Source organism: Ornithorhynchus anatinus, chromosome 20 (assembly GCF_004115215.2).
Source record: "Ornithorhynchus anatinus isolate Pmale09 chromosome 20, mOrnAna1.pri.v4, whole genome shotgun sequence".
In the NCBI taxonomy this organism is placed as follows: Eukaryota; Metazoa; Chordata; class Mammalia; order Monotremata; family Ornithorhynchidae; genus Ornithorhynchus; species Ornithorhynchus anatinus.
Window position 1 is genome coordinate 3,970,484 of NC_041747.1, and position 14,173 is coordinate 3,984,656.

General features: G+C 39.4%; 1 protein-coding gene across 4 annotated transcripts in view; it reads left to right on the plus strand.

Moving 5' to 3' along the window:
• Positions 1 to 14,173, plus strand: part of PDS5B (PDS5 cohesin associated factor B) — a 102,453-nt gene that overhangs the window by 40,585 nt on the left and 47,695 nt on the right. For all 4 annotated transcript variants that reach the window (XM_039914922.1, XM_007668513.2, XM_039914924.1 and 1 more), the window contains 3 exons: positions 5,488 to 5,628; positions 9,323 to 9,438; positions 10,976 to 11,070. In XM_039914922.1, coding sequence (XP_039770856.1) covers positions 5,488 to 5,628; positions 9,323 to 9,438; positions 10,976 to 11,070 — 352 coding nt within the window. The remainder of the gene's footprint in view (positions 1 to 5,487; positions 5,629 to 9,322; positions 9,439 to 10,975; positions 11,071 to 14,173) is intronic.

The window sequence follows — 14,173 nt, forward strand, 5'->3', positions numbered from 1 at the left end:
TCCGGGTCTGGAGCGTGGCACTTTTAGGATTACTGTCTGCCTGTGCAGCTTAGAGGGAACTTTGTTCGAAGCCCCTGGCATAGCAGATGGGCCCCAAACACGTGTGTTCCAGAATTGCCTGTTGTCCTCCTGGGCTGCTGGTTCAATTATGGAAGATGAATCCTCCAGAAACAAAACCAAAAAAAGATGCTTCGAAGCACTTTGTCTTGTTTCTCCCAAACTGTTGTTGTTCCAGATAATAAAGCTGTGTAGAATTTCAAGCACCCGAAGATTTTTGTAAAGATGGCTTTGATTTTGAGGAGTTTTTAGACAGGACACTATGGGGCCAGTTGATTATCGATTATGGGTTTCCTTTTTCCACCTTCACATCTCTGTTCTCAGAGTGACTTGCTTCTTCATGCCCTATTAAAGCCCAAGTAGATAGTTTTCTGTAATGGCTGGTTGTAGCTGGCCATTGGGCCAGGCCATTTAATCTTTAATTTTGGGACTTCCTCTAGTCACTCCACCCAGGTTTTAATGGCTGAGGCACTGCCGCACGTGGGCACGCATTAGTCCCAGCAACCCACGGTGCCTGAACACTCTGCTGGGTTGGAAGTGAAGCTGAGTACTACCGGGGCTCTGGGCCGAGAATGCACCTTACTCCCAGGGCTTGACTCGAGCTACCACCTCAGGACCAAAATTTCTCTTCATTTGGGCCAGTGCAATAAGGGAGCTCCCTCTTTTGGCAGTTTGTAGAAAATGTCAAACACGTGAAGCTCGGCATTTCCTCCCGTAATTCTTGATACCCAGTGACGCTGCAAAATAAAGAAGAAAGGAAGAGCCTTGCAGCTACCGATTCTTTTTGAGGCAGAGAAGGAAATCACCATTTGGCCCAGCAAGTTGAAAATTCCCCAAACTCTAAGAAAATATTGCTTTCAGGAAATTAGAGGCAGTAAGCTCCAGATGCTTTACCAGACCCTGTTTTCTCTCAGGGACAATCCCATACCGTTCTAATCCCGCCTCCGCCCCTTGTCAGATGGATGTCCTTGGGCAAGTCACTTAACTTCTCTGTGCCTCAGTTACCTCATCTGTAAAATGGGGATTAAGACTGTGAGCCTCACGTGGGACAACCTGATTGCCCTGTATTTACCCCAGGGCTTAGAACAGTGCTCTGCACATAGTAAGCGCTTAACAAATACCAACATTATTATACCCCAGACTTCCCGCATATAGGGATAGAAGCGTTTTTCAGATTCACTCCTCTCCCCTCACTACTTTGAGAGAAGAGTGAAGCAACCTGAGCCTACCTTCCTTTTCGCATTCTTCTACTTTTCTCTTTCATTCGTCAGCAAAGTGTTGGCTTGCAGATAAGGTGATAGGTTTTGCTCATCCAAAAACTCGTGTTTTCCCATGGAGATAGTATATAGCAGTTTATTTGAGAAGGCCTTATAATTATCCTTTAATTTTTTAAACAGAATAAATTTGTTCCAGGCTGTATTTACTTGTTCTTACTGGGAAGTATCTAAATGATCGCTATTGTAAACCTTATGATGTAGTCAAAATTAGTGGTGAAGATAGTTCAATAACTTTAAGATAAAGTGAACTCATTTTAGAGCGAAACTCTGGCATGGGCTTACCCAAATCATAGATCATTTTCTCTCTCTTTCTCACTCACACAGGCTTTCTCTCTCTGACTTATACAGGCGCACACACACACATACATACACACAGAGTAAAGGCTGTGTATTCTGGCATTGTACCAACTGGAAAGCTCAATTTACCACTGGAAACTTGCCTAGTAGGGATGAGACAATGTGACGGTGCAAGCTTATTATTATAATCAATTCCTTTGCGCTGATTCTCCATCCTGAAATCTCAGGACTGAGATTTACCCATCATTTTTAATGGGGGACTCCATCATGATGACTTAACCAGTATTTCCAAGCTGTGACTAATTCTTTGGGATGGAATGCTGTTAGGAATTAGGGAATGTTCTTTGAGGAGTGTACCTCTATTGGGATAGAAAGCTCTGCAAATTTTGGAAGAAGTGGTGGTGTGTGTTTGTGTCGTCTCCTTTAGGGTACAAGGTCAAGAACTCAACCAGGCAGTTCTAAGGCGACCTAGTGTAATTGTCTCCTCCCCTAGGATGCTTATATAAACTCTCCGTTAATCTGATTAGCTAGCATCTTGAGGTCACCTCCAATTACTGATGTTGGTTTCTTGAGCTTCAGGCAGTATGTCCTTCTCAGGGGGTATTTTGCATGGCAGAGCAGGGGCCGATAGGGTTTGCTTTTAACACGATTAGGAAACAGACTCCTCCCTGTTATAGCACCTGTGGTGGAAGGTTATCACCTAATTTGATCAGCAAATAGTCCCTGAAGTAAACATAGCTGGGATTCACTGTGCTCTGTTCTTTGAGCGCCCTGTGTGAGCAGGCAAATCTGCTTGCTTTCCAGACTTTTTTGACCAACTGTCACTTTCCACTCTTTGAAAATGACAGATAACAAAGTTTTTATTTTGGTGGGCTATCATACTTGAAGATAGCGTCCCTTATGCTGACTTTTACTGGGTTTTTCTGGGGCTGAATAGAGTGATTGTCCCCTGTTGTGGTGCTGGGTTTTTAGTTGCTGCATCTGACCGGTTTTGGTTTTGCTCTTATTCTCATGATTTGTCTTTCTTCACTGCAGCATGCCAGACTGGTCTGTTACCACAGTTGCCTAGCTGTGCTTCACTGGTTCCCTAAACAGCTTTCTCTGTCTCCCTTGATTTTGTTCCCGTCCCATCCCCTCCTCCCCAGACCAAACACACCTTTTCCCATTTCATCTCATCAAACATTGGCTAATTGAAAATCCTATTACTCTTCAGCCAAATGTAGTTTTTGTCATGGATCTAACTTTCATATTTATACTGAAGGCTGACAGTGTTACAGTTCTGTAAATCATCAGTTTGATGTGCAACTTGATATCTTCTTGTTGCTATAGTGTATCCAGCAGCCCCACAACATGTTGGCCTTTTCATTTTGTGTTTCCGTTGTACTGTTGGATGGTGTGTTGCCTAAGTAGCAGAATAATGTGACAATATGCATATCTGTATTGCTGATGAAAATCTTTAGTTGTAATCAGGGTTGCCCTGATGTAGCTATATCAACCTAAGCCCTGGTCTGATTTTGCTGAGCAGGTCACAATCAATTGCCTGAGCGTCTGTCTACCTCTTGATTGTGGTTATCAGTGTCTAGAAACAACTGAATGACCCTCTTTGGGACTTTGGAGGATGCTCACATTCTTTTGAGTTTGAAAGATTGCCAGGAGGAATGGAAATGCATTCTAGCATCAGAATTTCGGTCCATTTTTGCATCATCCAGCATGTGTACATGGAACAAGTCAAATCAATCAGTCATATTTATTGAGTACTTACTATGTGCAGAGCACTGTAGTAAGCACTTGGGAGAGTACAAGAGATACATTCCCTGCACATAGTGAACTGAATAGGGTCCAGCTCTACTTTATATCATTGGTGATGGGAAATAAGTCACGAAACACCTCTACTTTGGACATGACTAATCATGTTATTGGCAACTAATCTCAGGAATATATGAAAAAGTTATCATGCAACTACCAGGATTTAAGCAATGCTATTTCATTGATTATTGTGAGGCAGAGGCTGCTCTAAGAAACCAAGAAACTCAACTGATCATTCTTTTTGCCATAGTCTTACCAGCAGTACAATCAATGTGTTTAAAAAATGGCTTACAGATCATTAAGAGTACTGAATACTAGGTTCGTGGAGATTGAAGCCACCTTCAAGGAGTTATGTAATAGATTCCAGTACTTTTATTGGAACATCGATCTCCATAAACAGCAGCTTGGCTTTGTTCGTGCCAGCTGTGTGACTTAGGGCAAGCCACTTCACTTCTCTGTGCCTCAGTGACCTCATCTGTAAAATGGGGATTAAAACTGTGAGCCCCACGTGGGACATCCTGATTAGCTTGTATCCCCCTAGCGCTTAGAACAGTGCTTTGCACATAGTAAACGCTTAACAAATACTACCATCATTATTATTATTTCAAAGACCATCATTAATCAGGAGCTCTAGATAGCACAGTAGGGCTTAAAAGGCATTGCATCGCACAGCGGACGTTCTCCACCGCACTGAAGAAGTACTGGGAATAGCCCTGAGATCTTTAATCGACTTAGACTGTAAATAAACATTTATAACCACCTGCAAACCAAAGCTCCCCTCCACCCGTGGTACTCTGAAATCCTCGCGCTCGCGGGGCAGACTTGACAGTGAGGTCTGCCCCATTCTGCCCCCTTGCTACCATCTAATAACAAATGGGAAAGGTGAGTGGGAAAAAACCTATCTTCCTGTCAGACGGGTTCTGGTGTCTTTGTCCCTGTCTTCATCTGTGAGGAGTGAGGATTATCCCTTCCAGTCATGTCCTGTTATTTTTTACTATTGTCATTATTGTTGATTTTATTGTTTTAATTTTTTTCTACCCTTTTCCTGTGTTTTCCGTTCTGTCCCCCTGCCTCCTTTCTCCTTCCACCCTTTTTATTTGGTGAGCCCCCTGTGGATCAAGGATAACATGTAAATCAATGTCCATGTATGTTTTTCCCAAGATTTAAGACAATCATATTTATTGAGTGCTTATTGTGTGCAAAGCACTATTCTAAGCAATTGGAGTACATAATGTAACACTACAACAGACACATTCTGTGTGCAGCGCTCACAGAATGAAAGCACATGTATTATTGATGAATTTTACTGCTAAGTAAAATTGTATGTTTGACAATTAATCATTAGATTACATCGAGGTTTCCATTCATAGGATTTATTAACTTGCATCTGTATTTCTAGTTAAGCTGTAGACACTTGTATATTGTCATTTATGTAAATCTTTAAAATTTTACAGCACAATAGGAGACTTCCATCCTTACTGTTGAAAGATCAGGTATTAAAAGCCCTCATTTTCTCAGAGAAATCCAGAAAACTGCTTAAACCTATTCAGTGTAGCCGAATGAACACCTAAAACATAATGAAATAGCATTTTCTCTCCTTTCCCTGTCCTCCCTCTTAAAGAGGAACTAGCAGGTTATGATATGGCCAAAGGAGAATAAATTTAGATGGAGAAGGAAGATACAAATTGGAATAATTCACCAAAATGTTAATTTTATTTGTCTGTGTGTTGTACAAAATGCGTTAGGTCTTGAGTAATGTATGCACATTATATGGCTTCTATATATATATGGCATCATATGGCTTCTAATATATGCACATTATATTTGCAGTGTGAGGACACTGCAAATACACCTATATGCTTTCTAAATACCTCCTAATTTTGATATAGTTCTTGAAAAAATCCCAGTAAACATCTGGTTATCTGGTGCTCCGAGACAGTGTTAAAGGTGTAATGAATTTGAGAAAGAAATACAAGGTTCAGAGTTTTAAAAAACATGCACATAACTTCATGATGTTTGTGTTGTTCATGGCAATATTTTTTCTTTCAAGTTCTTTAATCAGGTGCTTATGCTTGGGAAAACATCTATCAGTGATCTTTCGGAGCATGTCTTCGATTTAATTCTGGAACTCTACAATATTGACAGTCATCTGTTGCTTTCTGTTTTACCACAACTTGAATTCAAATTAAAGGTAAATACCATTAAATAAATTTTATAATGTGGATGGCAAAGCATTCTTAAAGGTTTTTACCAAATGAAAAGGTATATAGTTGACCTGTTTATATTTTTCTTTAGAGTTTTAGCTAAAGGTGTACATATTCAGTTTAATGAAAAAGCTATTATTTAAAGATGGATTTTGGAAAATATTCATAAGCCATTTAAAATTTATCGTTCATTGAAAAATCCCATCTGCTTTTTCCCCCTGTTATTCGACAAATTGCTTATTTGGAAGACTTTTAAAAATCCGTACTATTTCCTTTAGTCTTTAAAATCTCTGAATCCTGCTCCCCAGTAAATATAGTTGTTAGCTTAAACGTTTTCATATCTTGCTTCAAGGACTGGCGGTTGCCTCTAATTTGTTTCCTCTCAAGCTCATTTAGACTTTAGTGTTTACGGTAATGTTCATGACACCTCTGTAAACCTAAAATTACAGACTATCTGCTTTTGGATCAGACTTGTTTGCTGAGTCATTTTCTAGAAGATATTTATTATGGATAAATAGAAGTGAATGTGTGTGGGAATTATAATTTACCTAGTAAATCTTTAAGTACAAGTTACATGTAAACTAAAAGGCAGTTTGAAGACTGCTTAGTGGATGCTCAGTCCAACGTATGGAAGGAAGGTCAATTGTCATTAAGAGCAGCTGGTTGCCTCCTTTCAATCCATTAAGATTTAGATATTGCTTTTTCCTGCCTAAAATTTGCACAAGGCCACAAGTCTACATAGGGGATTCAATCCCTGCTCTCCCTCCTTAGACTGTGAGCCTCATGCGGGACAGATACTGTGTCCAATCTGATCAACCTGTATCTACCCCAGTGCTCAGAACAGTGCTTGACACATAAAAAGCGCTTAACAAATACCATAATGAATAAAAATAAGTCATTGCATTTCATCGATTCACTTTTGTTGTATCAAATACAGAGGTTCTGTCACATTTTCTTAGTATCAGCAAGGAACTTGAATGCTTCACTTCACAGAAAGAATGGTCCCTCAGGAGGCCTGCCACGTGGAGCTGATTTATGTCCAAGGGAAGGGGTTACTACTTAACCGTGGGACAACGAAGAAGAAAATTTAGCCATATGCTTCTTCCTTCTTCCTGAAGCCCGTTCCAGTTCTGACCTAATCTTAGAAAAGAGGTCCAGATAATGCACTTAGTTATTCACAAGTTGATCGCTGGCTGATGTTGGTATAGGAATATAATTATGAGCTTCTCCACATGCTCAGTAGGAATTTCCATTTAATGTTCAAGTCTAAAACTGATTGTAGCAACAAGAAAAATGTGTAGATTGTGGGAAACACTTAACCTCCAGATTTTTTTTTTTATCACAGTAGCTGATTATATCGCCCGGCTCCAGTGAAAGTGTAGGTCAAACTTATCACCAAGTCATTTATGTTACTGTTTTTGCAAAAGGAAACAATATCTGACTTTCCAGAGTTGCCACTCTGGAACCGATTCCAAAGGGCTTGAGAGAGAGGAGGCTATGGCAGAAATTTGATGATGGCATACGTGCACTCATAGGTCAAAAGCAAAAACATGCCAAAAAAAGTAACTTGGCCTAAATATGGTAAAATGAAATTATCATACATCACAACATAATTTCCTCTTCTGCTCAAATCATGCTGGTACCATTCAAGAAATTTGAGTAAATATTTCAACTTTTGCCTTTGATAAGAACAAAAAATTGCATTATTGTCAGAGAAGCAAACAGCAATCAACTTATTTATTAAATAGACAGTAACAATGGAGATGGTAGGGTCTTTGTCATTTATGCTTGTGAAGGTGCTTAAAGACCCCGGGTGGGTCATCAGTCTTTCCCTCTAGACTGTGAGCTTATTGTGGGCATGAATGTGTTTGTTGGTATATTGTACCCTCCGAAGTGCTTAGTACAGTCTTTGCACACAGTAAGCGCTCAATAATACAATTGAATGAATGAATGATAAGTTCAGATATAGCAGCTGCAAAAACTGTCCCTTAGACCTTCAATTTAGCCTGTACATTGATGTCTTGCCACCTTCTCAGAGGACATTGTCTGTGGGTAAGACTGCTGGGGAAGTTGCCAGACCTTTCTGCCCAAGAAGCCCAGGATTTGGGCCTCTCATGGCTTAGTGGCAAAGCGTGTGGCTTGGAGTCAGGAGACCTGGGTTTTAATTTTGGCTCCATCTGCTGTGTGACCTTAGACAAGCCCCTCAATTTATTTGTCCCTCTGTTTCCTCAGTTGTAAAAAGGCTATTAAATTCCTGTTTTCCTTCCTCAGACCCTGTTCCCCTTGTAGGACAGGGACTGCCTAATCTGATCACATTGAATCTACTCCAGCTCCTAATGTAGCTCTTGGCATATAGTAAGGACTTAACAAGTACCTTATTATCATTATTATTACTATTACTGTCAATTCTCAGGAGAGAATTTAATGGTCAAGCCATCCTATCCTAATGGACAAGTGACTTTTTTTGTTGGTTCTTAATGGTATTTGTTAAGCGCTGTGTGTCAAACACTTTTCTAAGTCTTGGGGTAGATGCAAGCTAATCGTGCTGGATGCAGTCCCTGTCCCACGTGGGGTTCATAGTCTGGGTAGGAGGGAGAATAGGTTCTGAATCCCGATTTTGCAGTTGAGGAAACAGGCCCAGAGAAGATGTGACCTGCCCATGATCACACAACAGGCAAATGGTGGAGCTGGGATAAGAGCCCATGTCCTCTGGTTTCCAGGCCTGTGTTTTATGTTCTAGTCCAGTCTGCTTCCAATCTCTGCCTCAGTCATATTGTACTATACAGTACTTTACTTTGTGTATAGTACCTTGGATTTCTTCAAGGTTTTATCATTTCATAGTATTTACTACAGTAAAATGAGTAGTGAGGATGTAAAGCCGTCTGCTAGTGAACAAAGCTATAATGTAAGCATTTACATTAAGTACCTCCAACCCTTTAATTGTCCTTGAATCGGGTGTGCTTATAAACAGTTTTCCTATGACACCAGATTCTTCAAAAACAAAAGCCCCACACGGCATGCTGTGTCTTTTATCTGTTCCCGACTTGTATGCGCCAAGGGCTTAGTACAGTCCTCTGCACACAGTAAGCGATCAATAAATCCGATTGAATGTAGAACAACCTCTTATATTCATTTCCTACATACTTCTTGAGAATCTCTGTAAAACTATCCCTTTACTGTAAAGACTTCCTCATTCAACCTCTCTGCTAATCTGGTCATTATATCTCTACATGCAGCTCAGCATGCTTTTGTGTGATAGTATGTATGAAAGTGTAAGTGTGAGTGAGCACATGCATGTGCATGCACATGCACAAACATATACACACGTCTCCTGCCCGCCTCCAGCCAGAAACCACCTCCCCAGATTCACCAGACTGGAGCCATCTTTTTTATTAAAAAAAAAAAAAACCCAAAACTATGCATTTTAGACATACTTGTCTTATCTCATATCTTTTGCTCTTCCCTGTAAGCTCCTGTCTGCCTGAGGTTTGGTCTTCCATAAAGGTTGTTATCTTGCTTTTACCCATAGAAGGCACTACTGATGATGGAAAATACCAGCTGTGCAAGACTTCTGGGGCAGAATTTCAGATTGCTGTATCCAGCAACCTTTGCACTGCTGATAAGTGCATTCTGTAAAACTCCTCACAGATTTTGTTTTTGATAAACATATTTATCTTACAGAGCAATGACAATGAAGAACGCTTGCAGGTTGTTAAACTTCTAGCAAAAATGTTTGGGGCAAAAGATTCAGAACTGGCATCTCAAAACAAACCACTTTGGCAGTGCTACTTGGGAAGGTATGTAGGATTTTCATTCTTTTTATGTAAAGGCTGAACTTGGTGTGTAAAATATGTAACTATTTTTTTTTCAGTGACTTTCTAAAGCATACGATTTTGCTATCTGGCAGTGTGATTCCGGAGAGGTGATAACCATTGTTTAACTTCCCATTCTCCCCAAATAAAAAATTTGCTGTATCTTTATGGTCTTTTTTTTTTTTTGAGGTAACAGAATTTTGCCATATTTTTTCCCACAAATATGAAGTCCAAAACATGAACATTTAGCACCATTGGTAATATTGTGGCTAGTTATGGAAATCTCATTATGTCTGTACTGAATATTGTATTTCCATTATTGAGCAATGTTAAGCTATATTTGCATGCAGTATGTAATTTTTTCTGTTTGATTTTGCAATTTTTCCATACTAAAGTGAAAACAAGTGCCAAGATGCTTACCTGTAAACTGCAAATGGGCACTAGTCTGTGAATGCAAAACGTTTGGTAAAGTCAGAGCAGCCACCGACATTTTTTATGGAATTTCTTGATCCATAAGGAGAAATCTTTATTTTTTTAAGTCCTGAAAACCTAATGCATTCGTTATTTTCGGGCTGTCATCCTAGCAATTTCAATTTTACTTTCTCCCATTTGATTATAAATAAAAGGAGGAATTACTAATGGAAATATTTTGTTGCAGCGTAGTAGGCATTTATTATTCTATAACCTATTAATGATGAACAAAAATATAGTGAAATATAGAGGCAGAAGTTTATATAACTGCTTTTCAGTGGATTAGCTGTTAAGCATGACAGTACTGGGTAGTGAAGAAGCAGAGTATTAAAAAGAAGACCATCTTGAACTCGACTATGCAAATTAGTATGTCGTTCATGAAAAATACCTTTAACTGCAGTTCTAACACTGAAAAGATTGCCAATTATCAGTTATGTTACAGATTTTAGTGGCTAAAAGACATTCTATTTCAAGTTCTAGATCTTATATTTGGAGAACAGTGTATTTTATTTGACATCTGGAATTATAGTAAACATTATGCATTTTTGCAGATTAGAAAACTGAATTTATTCGACTAATTAGGACCCTTGAAGTACATTATGAAACATATGCTTTACTTATTAGCACTTTGAAATTACATTATGTTGGGTTTGTATTTTATTATGAAGCAGTTTACACTTCTTACCATAAGTGAGAAAATTTTAATCACTTCACAGAGCATGTTTTTCCACCCGATTCTGTTTTGCATGCTAAAACTGTTTTAAAGTTGATAACTTTCATTTATAATCATATTTTCTTCTAAGGAGCTCGTCATTTCTTTAACCCTTAAAATATTTTGCTGTGGCTGGAAATTGGGAAATTGTGGCCTGATGGGAAAACTGAATCCCAGAAAAATCAAACATTTTTGGGAAAACAGGCAGGCACCCAAAGGTTGAATCTAGGATTTCCTACATTGTTCATAAAATAGTTTGAATTTGGTGTTAAGGTCAATCTGAGTGGGTAATTTGTCTCTTTAAGCTCTAAATTCAGGATATCCATTTTTTCATTTTAGGTTCAATGATATCCATGTTCCAATTCGTCTGGAATGTGTAAAATTTGCAAGCCATTGCCTTATGAACCATCCCGATTTAGCAAAGGATTTAACAGGTATTGTAAATGAGAGCTACAGTATTTGAATTACAATTAAATCACTGCTTAAAGTTGGTGCTTAAGATTTCCTTTGTTGCATTGTGACCTTGTATTAGTGTGAAAAATGAATAATTTTTTTGTGTAGAGGAGGTAGCCAGAATGGTGAGTTCTTTGTAGGGTCTCTTACACACTCTGTAGAGTTGGCTGTGATGACAACTTTTTGTGTGGTTTTTTTTTTTTTATTCCTTTTGGAGGGGCAAATTTGACCCCAGTCCTGTGGTCTCACAAACCCTAAATTAGAGATGGAGTGGTTTAACTGACCCTAAGGTCCTTTTGGTCCTTTCCTCTAGACTGCAGACTCCTTGGGGGCAGGGAATGTGAACCAACTCTGTTATATTGTACTCTCCCAAGCACTTAGTGAAGCATTCTGTACACAATAAGCACTCACTAATTGCCATTGATGGATTCCAAACATTCTGACTTCTCACGAAGTTATGAATTTAGGGGGCTGTTAAAGATCTCTTGAATTTGTCTTTTGTATTTCCACATCTCCTAAAAAGAATTGATTTTCATGGGGAAAGATGTAAGGGCTAAGGAGAGACATGAAAGGTTCTAGGGAATTCCTTACTGAACCTGAAAAGGTTCCTGGCTTTGGCTCTTCAATGCTCCTGAATGATGAGACTCTCCCAGAAGGGACATAGGAAAACAGGTTTGTAGACAAAAAATTTTCAGGCCTATTTCTTTCATAATGAAAAATTCAGAACTCTGGTGCTTGTATCGCAGATGCAGCAGTATCAGGGACATAATACATCTGGCTGATGTTTTCATTCATCTTTGCCAAAAATGCAAATGGTTTGGGAGTGGTCATGTATCATTTTAATGGAAATGAGATGGAAGAAAATAAAGATCATAAGTATCCCCAAAATTAAATTTAAAGGTCACTGTTCTACATTAGAATTTGTGTTCATAATGAATAATTTTTATAATGTCAAACACCTCTTTTGTTGCCATTTAAAAAAAAATATAGTATTCCAATCTGTTTCATGGTTTCTTTGGACTTCATCCAAACTATGGATCCAAACTACCTTTTTTTTAAAGATCTGGCTAAAATGTTGCCTTTATGCTGATGTCTTTCTCTTTTTTCTTCAGAATATCTGAAACTGACTTTCAATCTTTACCTTAACTCTTTTCTCATTGTCTTATGGTCCGATTCTCCTGGGGATGTGGTCGGCACCAGCTAGTCCAAAATGAGTATTTAATTCAGCATCCATGTCCAAGTATGCTGCCTTAGTAGCATTGCTTCTGAGTAGGTTGAGGTCTAGGCATTGGGAGTTTTGGGCAAAATGTCCAGAATCTTCTTGGCAGCCAGCAAACTTGCCCCTAGGCTTGCTTTTACGTAGAAACAGGGATGATTTCTTCTTTGGGTCTGGATTAATCCATTGTTCATGCATTGATCCATTTGTGTCGTGCCTTTCTATCAGAAATGCTTCTCTCACTTGAATCGGGCAGATCTCTAAGAGTCCTCCGTGAGGGCGCAACCAACAGTTATTTCCTTGTTTTCACCTTCATCTGGGGGATAATTAGCTACTGGGTGACAGGAGGACCTATTCAGGTTTAACCCGCCAATCAGGAACACTTCCCCCACAACAGATATGTTATTCTCACCTGCTGTTAAGCCTCAGTTTGAAGTGTTTACATAGTTGTGACCCAGAATTCATTTCCTGGAGCACTGGTTTTGGTGCTGTGTCTCAAACTGGGGAAACTTGATGAGCTAAAACACTGATGAGCAACCTCTCCTTTGTGAGGATTTTTTTTTTTAAGACATTTGTTAAGCACTTAGTATGTGCTACATAGTGTATTGAGCTCTAGGGTAAATGCCAGCTAATCCGATCAGACAGAGTTCCTGTCCCACTTGGGGTTTACAGTATTAATCCCCATTTTATGGTGCGGTAACTGAGGCACGGGGAAGTGAAGTGACTTGCCCATGGCTACACAGCAGACAAGTGGTTCGGAACTCAGGTCCTCTGACTCCTCTTTGCACTAGTCCAGGCTGCTTCCCTGATTTTGAAAATAAAATAACACTGTGAACCCATCCTGTCAGAAAAGCAATTTTTAACTATCTGAATCATCCACTGACTGCATTTGTTTTTGTTATCATGATGGCATCCACCAAAGTGGTCCAGAGCACCATATCCATTGAAGATATATAAAGTTAACTAAATGGTCTACTCTGCTTCCCTTGGTCAACCACTATGTTGTTTGGGTTCATCTGTTAGGAGAAAGATCTGTTCTGGTAGCTGTATCTTAAAGAACCCATTTTAGTAGCCATAATCCTGTAGCCTTCTTGCGAGCAGCTGTAGAATGTAATAGAGCAACCAACTTAAGTGTTCTTTTTCCATCTTTGGGATTTGGGGTAAACTGAGTTCTCTGAAAGTTTATTAATATGCTAGATGATGACACCAGCCCCCACTTCCCTTCTCTTAAGGGTGGTGTCTCTGTCCTGTCTTCCCAAGTGCTCCATCTCTGTTAGAAAATGGGAGTGGAGAAGGCTTTCAACCCCTTCACCCCTCATCCTTCCCTCCCAGCTTCTCCCCATACCCCTTGTCCCCTAACCAAGTCTTTAGAAAAGATAGAGCCTAATCTTTTTTCTGGCTTGGGTGCCTGCCCTGGAAGGAGGCAGTTTCTGAACCTTTACAAGACTGTGAGTTGAGAGGGTATCTGGCTCCCAGAGTGGTACCCTACTGTCATCACACTTTTACAGATTATTTAGAAAGACATGAATCTTGGAGAATAGCAATAACATCTCTCATTCAGTCAGTGGTATTTATTGAGCTCTTGCTGTGAGCAGAGCTGTGTAGTAAGTGCTTGGAAAAGTTCAATACAATAATTAAACATGATCCCTCCATTCATAGAGCATACAGTCTTGTCCTTTTCTGCTGAAATACTCACCTGCCTCTTAAAAAAAAAACAACAAAAAATGCCTTTCCTATAAATTGGCCAGTGGCTTTTTACAATTTAATTTCTACATCTTGACTTCAAAATCCTGGCAGTTTGCTTATGCCTGTTCATTTTACATCATCTCTCTCTGCCGCCACAGTCTTAATTCTTATTTCTTCTGTGA